Source organism: Coenobita brevimanus, chromosome 111 (genome assembly GCF_032717465.1).
Source record: "Coenobita brevimanus isolate Jiangsu-jjx chromosome 111, ASM3271746v2, whole genome shotgun sequence".
NCBI lineage: Eukaryota > Metazoa > Arthropoda > Malacostraca > Decapoda > Coenobitidae > Coenobita > Coenobita brevimanus.
The window spans coordinates 31,767,565-31,777,731 of record NC_137064.1 but is presented as its reverse complement, the minus strand read 5'-3'; the positions used below and the strand labels follow the sequence as shown (position 1 = coordinate 31,777,731).

At 39.6% G+C, this 10,167-nt stretch overlaps 1 protein-coding gene across 1 annotated transcript; it reads right to left on the bottom strand.

The window, feature by feature from the left end:
- LOC145417717 (stress-associated endoplasmic reticulum protein 2) lies at window positions 1-9,727 on the bottom strand. The gene is made up of 3 exons (XM_080286318.1): window positions 9,532-9,727; window positions 2,831-2,903; window positions 1-445 (listed from the first exon to the last, which is right to left on the bottom strand). The coding sequence occupies exons 1-3, from the start codon at window positions 9,613-9,615 to the stop codon at window positions 408-410; spliced, it is 195 nt and encodes a 64-aa protein (XP_080142444.1). The 5' UTR covers window positions 9,616-9,727; the 3' UTR covers window positions 1-407.
- Window positions 9,728-10,167: the final 440 nt, after the last annotated feature.

Genomic DNA, 10,167 nt, shown 5'->3' with positions numbered 1-10,167 from the left:
TCTGTCCCCCACATTCTTTTATTGGCATCATGGTGAAACTGCAAATACAGAAGCTGCTTTACTTCACTCAATATTTGGGGTTACACTCTGTTTTGGTATAAATATATACTCCTTATATACAAATATACATGTAAAGAAATTGAAAACTGTGCAAACAATCCAAAAGTTAAACCCAATTAAAAATATTCCCTAAAATTAATGAGTTTATACATTTTTAACTCAAATCTTCTTAATACTAAATGGAAATGAATTGAGATAAATGTGCGTATATCATAACCGTCAAGAGTCCGTGAGAGAGTAATCCATCACCTGGTCAGTGTAACTAGTCTGCCATGTCTGGCAGGCGGCAACAGTCTTGAGCCAAGAAACAGTTGAGCAAGGAACTGAAGGTCCTAACTCCAGCTTAACTAACCCATCCTGATAGACTGGATGATTTGGAACACAGCTGAAAAATAATACCAAGTAATTAATGTACTGTACATGTGATGTCGTCATTGTTTTGTTTCGTTTATAAGGGCTCTAACATGCTTGAATGCGTCGGTCTTTGTCACCAAATGGTGGCTCTCCATGCTGCTCAATCTCTGGCAGCCTCCCTACTCAGTCCCTCATCACTGAGGTCATACTCTATGACCTCATACCAGGTCTTTTTTGGTCTGCCTCTTGCAACTCTACCCCCAGTGTTAACACTTACTCACTTTCTGCACCCAACTATCATCCCCCATTCTCTCCACATGCCAAAACCATCTCAATCTACCTCTCCCCATCACACCACCAATAGCTACACTCCAATAGAGAAAACAAATACAGTATAAACAACAGAGATTTTCTGTTATTTGTAATTACACAAAGTATATGGCACGACGAATAAAGAGGGCTGAAGGTGATGTGTAAGTATGGTAGTAAAGGACTACTGAATGCTGGGAAGTTTTTACTTCTTTTGAAAAACAGGGTATTTTTGAGTGATGTGTGCTTAATCTCTTCTTGTTAGAAAAATCTTAAGGAAACCACCATATTCATATGGTCAAATCTACAACACCCTTCTCCAAATGGTGTCCCCTCCCCACAAAATCCCACATCATCCAATTACCACCAGCCACCATCCCAGCCCATCCTACCCCAACCTCTGTTTACCCCAATCCCCCAAAACCTACCTCTTAACCCCTTTAGCCAGAGAATTTTCTTAAGTCGCATGTAACACCTGGATTACCCAGAATACAAGAACAAAGATGTATTAAGGATAATTAAAGACAACTAACTGAAACCTTCACACCACCAAAAACTGATTAATACCACCTGTTCCAAAATGAGGTTATGAAGGTTCATTTATGGGTGGTTGTGAAAGCTAATTTCAACCTTGAGACTGCCATAACCTTGTTACTGGTTGACTTTCAAATGTCTCATGCTACCAGCACTGTATTCAAGTAAAAATATTCTTTCAAATGACAAAGTAGTGAGGAAGTCTCATGCCTGCAAAGAATTATAATCTGTGTAAGGAGGGCCTCTGCTATGAGGTGTGTGGAATCATCAATGACAGTCATAAAACTCCCATTGTTCATACAGCAAAATGAGAAAAAGAGTGGCTCTGAATGGCTGAAAATGACTTCAGAAGAAGCCTGACCCAAAGTACATTCACCAAAGAAACCAAATTTATCAATGATTTGAGGGGGGGGGGGGACATTCAAAGCCACTCAGAAACATCGTCTCCCCTAGTAATGGGCACGTCTTTCTGCAAATTGTCCACTAAAGGTGTTTTTGGAGCCATAGGGTAGAAAGTCAAAGTTCTGTTTAAAAAGCAATAGAGACTCCCTCCCATTCATAAAGGTACCATATAAGGAAACTTTGAATGTGTTAATATGGCAGGTAAGATCCAAAACGTCAAAATATGCTATGTCAGCTGTACCTGTTCACTCCAGTTCTCAACATCTACGCCGTATATAGATAATCTAAATATTGCATAAATAAAGTGAAAAGTATTCACTGTACTTAGGGGTTAGAAATTACATGTAATCCTTTGTATAAGCACCACTTTACATTTGCCATACGTCCGGATTTTCCCAGACATGTCCTGGATTTAGGTGTCAAAATCTTTGTCTGGGAGGAATTTTTAAAATTCTCCAAAAGTCAGGAATTTCAGCTTCCATCACTTTTTCTCAAAAAATTTAATTGCCATTAAACTCTGTAATGACGAGAGAGAGAGAGACCCCTTAGTTTTTTTCATCAGCTGGTTACGTTGTCAACTTGGCTGGTTTAGCACTTGCAACTAGCTAATGTCCTGCCTTTTCCTCTTGAGCAGCCACAAGCTTTTTTTTTTTCCCTTGTACTTAGTGCTGTCACAGCCATAAAATAAATGGTACCTGCACACAATCATTGGCTTAGTTTTCATTTTTACACTAACATTTATTCTTATGATCTCTTCCTGCATCTAAGGCACTTTAGCACTTTTTGGTCAAACTATCCAAGTCTGTACTTTGCCTGCTGTCCATTATACAGTACTGTGGTACAGTACAGAAGTACTGGTGATATATATATATATATATATATATATATATATATATCAAGGTTTCATAAAGCCAAAGGCCCAAAGTGTATGTTGGGGGGACAGGTGGAGCATTGGTTTCAGTGGAGGCATCCTGCATTTTGACTTCAGATATGGCAACCTTAACTTTACATATAGATGCTACTTTAAATTTAGGGCAGCCAACAAGCTGGCTTTACAGGGAACAATGGAACTATCAAAATTTTTCTGTAATTTATGTTAATGACAAAAAATATATTTAAAAAAAAAAAAAAAGTGACATGAGGACTCACTGTACATTGAAAATTTGCCTACCTGAGCCACAGACAACAAAGATGAAGAGACCAAGCAGCCACGGACCAACTGGAGAGTTTTCATCCTCTGCTTTCTGGAATAAAATTTAAAAATCTGTAAAATGTTACAACTAAGAAAGGCATCTGATCCAAAAGTTTTTGTAAGTACAGCTCACACTCAGAACGCAGAATTATGTATAACATCCTTAAAATCGAAAATAAAAATAAAAATATTTCAGTTTCAGCTCCAATAGGGTCTCAGAAATTTTTCGTGTCTGCAACTGCTTCCTTTTCATCACTCCTAAGGTTTCATAATGCTACTATTGTATCAAAAAGGATAAAAACTTTGGGAGTATAAAAGTGCACAAGGAAAAAGTGACCTTCCAGAGCCTCAGAATTAAGAGCAAATATGATAGGTGGGTGACTAGTGTTAGCTTTGTCAAACTTTCATTTAAAACACACACACACACACACACACACACACTATATAGCAATTTGCAGCGTGTCTTAAATCTGGAAAAAATAAATAAATAAATAAAAATCATGTACAAATCCAATCAATATTTGAAATTTAAGAAAAATGTATTCTCATACCAGTATCCAACATTCATGTTTAACATAACCAGCAACCTAAATGTTTTTCACAATAGCTACATGAAGGTCAGATTTACAGGAAATACTCCAAAACTCCTTAAGTCCAGGTGATGACCTTTCATTTTTCTTCCTGCTATCAGATGATTTTAATCCTTTTATTAATGGCTGTTCTGAATGGGTTTATTAAGATCATACTGTTGGAGAGGGATGTCTTCAAATGGTGGCATCTGGACAATCAGCTTTCTCCATATACTTAAAAGTACTGATACCATATATATTTGACTAAAGAAGGGCAATTTCAGCCTGCAGTTCATATCCAAAAGAGCCTAGGGTTACAAGATTCACGCTATATCTAACCTCTCCAGCTGAAAAATCACTAGGTGAATAAAATGAAATACATCCAAGGGCTGACTGAATCCTTTTACCAATTTAAATTCTGATGTCTTCCCAAGTACAGAAAGTGTGGTGGTACATACTAACTACAGAAGTCCTTGATATACCGGTAAGTTTTTAAATATTACTTTAACAAATGCTAACATAAGCTGACGGAAACTGGCAAATCGCCTTCATAGGAAGCAATGAAAGATCAATAGGCTTTTCTTTTTTCAATTCACTGAGGGCAATAGAAAATGACAAAACAGCTATTTACAACTAGGACTTCCTTGTTGACTGAACCAATAATAAAATATAGTAATTAAGTATTTGCACCACCTTGTTTTCATGTACAGTATTTCTGTACACAAACCTACCTGATCATGAAAGCCACATTTTTTTATCTTTGCTATGGGGAAAATATTTAGCTGAAGCCACAACTGGAATTCAAGTAGTTTCAAGTGTTTTCTATTTATAGCTCACCATTAATCCCTGGGGGTCATTTGTGATGGAAGTGTCAGTAAATGGTGAGGTATAAACGGAATACACTTCAAAATACTTGATTTCCTTGTGGTCAATATTACTCTGCTATGGTTCCTGGTAAGGGATGATTCCACCTCCATGGTTAGGACCCTAAGAAATGTATGCAGCTTTCACAGTTAGGGTATGATTCATTTGGCTTTGTTTGTATAATATCCACAATATAACTGCACAACCAAAATTAATATATAACTAACTTCATGTGGAATTTCTCACTGCCCATAAGAGGATATGAGTAGGCTGCTGCAGCCAGCCCTAAGTTTTTGGCTGTATGGTACTGGTATAAGTCCCCTAGCCTGCCCCCAATTTTTGGCTGTTTGTTATATAAGCACCCTAGTTTGCCTTAAGTTTTTGGCTGTTTGTCCTAGCCCCCTAGCTTGCCCTAAGTTTTTTGACCATATGTTATATTAGAGGTGAAAGAGAGAGAGATTGTCCAGGTGCTTGAGGGTGCGAAAGTGGATGTATGTGGAATAACTGAAACAAAATGGAGAGGAGAAAGTGTGAGAGAATGGGAGTATGGATGGGGTACATGTGCAGGAGTAGGTGAGAATGAGAGGGCAAAGGAAGGAGTATGTACAGTTGTGAGTAAAAGATGGAAGAGGAGCATAAGACAGTATGGATCAGTTGGGTCAAGGATTGTGTGGGTAAAGTTGAAAGTTGGAATACAAATGTGGGCGATTGTGTATGTGTATGCACCAACACAAGATCGTGCTAGAAGAGAGAGAGAAGAGTTCTGGACAAATGTAGAAGAGTGCATGGAAAAGTTTGGAAGGAATGAGAGAGTGTTTTTGATTGGTGATATGAATGGTAAAGTTGGGAATGTGAAGGTGGATGGAATAGTTGGTGAGTGGGGTGTGCCTGCTGAGATAGATGAGAATGGGAGTGCGTTAGTGGACATTTGTGCTGGGAGGGGGTTGGTGATAGCCAATACCCTCTTCAGGCATAAAATGATCCACAGGTATACATGGCGAGTGATGAGAAGGGTGGGTGGTGAACTGAATGAAAGGAAGGCAATGATTATGTGTGTGTGGATGAAAGGATGCGAAGATGTGTAAAGGATGCAAGAGTGTATAGACGTTGGGGGAGTGGAGTTTCTGACCACTACTTGGTGGTGGCCAGAATTAGATTGCAAGTAAGATGGAGGAACAGAAGAAGGGAAAGACGAGAGGAAGGAGTAGTTGCAAGGAGAGTGGAAAGGTTACAAGAGGATGAGAAAAAGGCAGAGTATAAGAGAGAAGTGGAGGAACGATTGGGCAAATATGAATTGGAGCAGATAGGAGACGTGGAAGATGTGTGTAAGATATTTACAGAAGAAATAGGTGCAGCATGTGATGTGGTGTGTGGAAGGAAGAGAAGACGGAGGGGGGGTGCAAGGAACAGTGTGGAGGACTGAAGAGGTGAAACAGGCTGTGGCACAAAAGAAGAAAGAATACACTGAATGGATGAGAAATAGGGGCGTGGAAGAAGTTGAGAGGCGGAAGAGAGAGTTATATGTGGAAAGAAAGAGAGAGTTATATGTGGAAAGAAAGAGAGAGGTGAAAAGATTAGTAAGATAGTGTAAGAAGAGAGTGGATGAGGAATTTGAGTGTAACGTGGAGGGACTGTAAGAAGATGTTCTGGAGAGAGGTGAAAAGAGTAAGACAGGGTAGAAGTGAAGTTAGCAGGGGAGTGAAAGATAAAAATGGTAGATTACTAGTGGAGAAGGGAGAAAAAGTGAGCAGATGGAGAGAACACTTTAAGGAATTGTTGAACGTAGAGGATGGAAGTAATGCGAGAATAAGTGGCTGGGGAATGGCTGGGAGAAGGAGGGAGGTGAGAAGACAGGAAGAAATCAGTAGGATAAAAGTTGTGGAAGAAATGAAGAAAGTTAAATCGGGGAAAGCCCCAGGAATTGATGGAGTGTGTGGTGAAATGCTGAAGCATGGGGGAGAGATAGTAGTTGAATGGATGTGGAAGATGTGCAGATTGGCCTGGGAGGAAGGTAGAGTCCCGGAGGCTTGGAAGTCAGGTATAATTATTCCCTTGTACAAAGGAAAAGGGGAAAAAGAAGTGTGTGGTAATCATAGGGACATTTGTTTTCTTAGTATAATAGGAAAAGTGTATGGTAGGATACTTATAGACAGAGTTAGAGAAAGAACAGAGAAATTAGTTGGAGAAGAACAGGGAGGCTTTAGGAGGGGAAGAGGTTGTGTAGATCAGATATTCATTCTTAGATCTTTAGTGGAAAAGTATCTAGAGAAGGGAAAGAAGTTGTATGCAGCTTTCATGGATTTGGAGAGAGCATATGACAGGGTGGATAGACAAGGATTGTGGAAAGTGTTAAGAATATATGGAGTAGATGGGAAGTTGTTGAATGCTGTGAAGAGTATGTACAATGGTGCGAAGGCTGCAGTGCGTGTGGATGGTGAACTAAGTGAATTTTTCTCTTTGAAAGTTGGGTTGAATCAGGGATGTGTCATGTCTCCATGGTTGTTCAATCTGTACATGGATGGGGTAATAAAAGAGGTACAAGGTAGGGTAATGGATGTTGGAGTGGCCCTGGTGAAAGAGGATAGTGTTTGGAAACTCCCTGTACTGTTGTTTGCAGATGATACAGTGTTGTTGAGTGAAGACGAAGGGGAGCTGCAAGGCTTGGTTGATGAGTTTGAGAGTGTGTGTAAGAAATGGAATCTAAAGGTGAATGTAGGGAAGAGTAAAGTGATGGTCTTTGAGAGAGGTGAAGTTAGTGAATGTACAGCGAGGTTGGATGGTGAGGAATTGGAAAATGTGAGTATGTTTAAGTACTTGGGTAGTGTGATGAGTAAGGATGGAGGTTTGGAGGGTGAAGTGCTTGAAAGGGTACAGCAGGGAAGAAAGGTTGCTGATTCTTTGAAAGCAGTGATAAGAAACAGGGAAGTGAGCATGGAAGTGAAAAAGTTACTACATGACAGTATTGTGATACCAACTCTAACGTACGGAAGTGAAGCTTGGACATTGTTGGAAGGACACAAGTCAAGAGTGAGAGCAGTGGAAATGAGTTATTTAAGAGGAGCCTGTGGAGTCACGTGGAGAGACAGGCTGACGAATGAGGATGTAAAGGAGCGTTGTGGTGTTGATGTGGATGTGATAGGAAGCGTTATGAGGAACACACTGAGGTGGTTTGGCCATGTGGAGAGGATGGAAGGTGAAAGACTGACGAAGAGAGTGTATGTGAGTGAGGTGGAGGGGGGAAGAGGGAGGGGGAGGCCGAGGATGAGATGGAGGGATGAGATGGAGAGGTATATGAGAGAGGGGGGTGTGAGTTGGGAGCAGGGCAGTGAAATGGCGGGGGACAGGGCGACTTGTTTGTGGCCACCCCAAACGGGATTGAGGCATCTGGCAATAGATAGATAGATAGATGTTATATTAGACACCATACAGAAAGAGAGACTGGACAGCCAATATTTTCAGCTGCTCACTCTTTGGTCAGCTGACATGGCAGCATTTTGGTGCACATGTCTCACAGCCCAGGTGCTGGCTGACTGCAGATTCATCTAAAAATACATATCGTCACCTTCTGTGACGTGATTGGCTGATCAATAAACTGTCGCTATAACTGAAGTATATTTTGTTAATTTGAGCTACTGAAGATTTGTTTTACTCTTCATCTCTACATAATTTTACGTCAAAGTACACGTAACCGAGATAATCACCGAATTATAATGCTGACAAACTAAACTGCTGATAGCTGCAAAATGGGTGGTGCTGTGTTCTGTTACTGGTGCTTTTTTGCCCTTATTAATGGCTTGACTGTGCTGCATTTGGGTGCAATAACACTCATGGACCTTCTATGTGATTTTTCCAGCTCTCTTGTGATTCACCAAGAAGGATATGGGATATTATGAAGAGAGCAAGGTGGTCTGTGAATGAGTGTCATTGGCAAGTCTTATTTGCTTTACACATATTTGGCCCACATCCACATAAGGAGGTAAGCCTAGGTAATATCCCGATGGAAACCACTTTACCACTATTATGGATGTCGAGAAAAACAATCCGTAAATTCAAACAAAACTCCATCAAACTTAAAAATCGCTGACAAAATAAGTAATGCTGCTTGTGTTAATCTAATGTCATCTGGCAACTCATCCCAAATCTGTATATGCTTTGAAGTTAGCCTAGCTGATACACAGAGGAAAATCTCAGGGTATTTATTTACTTTATTGCAGTTTAGTGGGCAATCTTACCATACCCAGTGGATTTGTAGTATCATATAGTGTATGCCTGTATATGTTTTTCTGGTGTGCAAATGAATATTTCTGTTTTTTATATTTATAATTTCAGTTATCACCTGACCGATGTTACTCAGCCGGCCAAGCACAGGGCAATATTTAATTTTGAAATCGCGCTTCGATCAAGATAGCTTAGCTTGTCGGATGAGCCAAAAGGGGCCATCATCGTAAGTTAGGTTAGGTTAGGTTAGGTTTGGTAGGTTGGGTTAGGTTTGGTTTGGTTAAGTGGCAATCAAGAGCTTCTGCAGGCTTAGGATGTAACTAAGAATGTCAGTCATATTATGACTATTATTTATTTGCACAACAGATGACGCCCCAAAACACTCAAATGAACTAAAAACCTATCAGATGGAACAAAAACAAAAATAGAAAATGGCAATAAAGTAAATATTTCCCAATCTCATTTTAATACATGTTTACTTCAAGCACCATATGTGCAAACATAGCATACATAACGTATGTTCAAAATTGTGCATAAAACATGGAAAGCATGTACGGTACGTGGACTGGTGTTATCTAGCAGTGATCACTGATCTTTCTAGTTTATACATACTGTTTGCTGAATCAACATGCTGGCTGTCCAGTTTCTTCTTCTATACGGTCTCTATGTTATATAACCCTCTAGCCTGCCCAAAGTTTTTGGCTGTATGTTATAAGCCCCATGTATTTTACTATCAAATATTGTCATGGAACTGAACTTTTAATTAAAAAAAAAAAAAAAATGTACTTCCGTACACTAAATCTGACACCTTGTAGTTTACCTTGATTTCAGTTAAGAATAATCCTTGAACACTTCCTAGTACTACTGGCAAAATCTCCCATTATATACAAGCCCCCAGAAGTTTTTATAACACAGTGTATGCTATATTAACAGACTGGTCACATACTAAAATACGTTAATAACATGCTTCCTTCTAAAACACAGCCATATGGGCACCAAAGCCAAGCAACAAAATACTAAGAGGCTCACCGTTGTCTTGGGTACATTTCCTCTCTGGGTAACATTCTTGGCTGCCTTGTCGTTGGCAATCCTCATGCGCTGCTTGGGGGCCATAGTTGCTGCTGAGATAATAGGAAAAATAGCTTGTGTGACGGAGAACGGAATGTAAACAGCTACCACACCGTCGATAGACGATTTCTGACTAGCTGTCACCACGCCGCCTCGCTCCCCGCACCTTCACCTTACGCATAGTAAACTAGTACCCTCGTAGTTTGTTTTCAAAGATAGAGAAACCTGTGAACAAATTTGTACTACTAACAAACGAATGATCATACAAACTGATGTTTATCTTCTTCTGTGCTTTAAATAGGCTCCAATTTTAAAATACAGAATATTTATATAATGGAGTACGTACAAAACTTGAAGTCATGAAGCCGTCATAAGCGTCTCTTTGTAATGCGAGGAACTGCATGAAAGTAGAAAAACTGCAGGGCAAATTTCAGGTTATTGTGTAAATATAGCTATAAAAGTATAAGACTGGAAGTGCAGAATTCAATTGCCCTATAAAAGAGGAGAGAGCAATACGATGGAGGTAGAATGGCTTCAACAATTTTTTTTTTTACTAATTTAAATGACAGTATCATTAAGGAAAGAATTGGTGCTAAT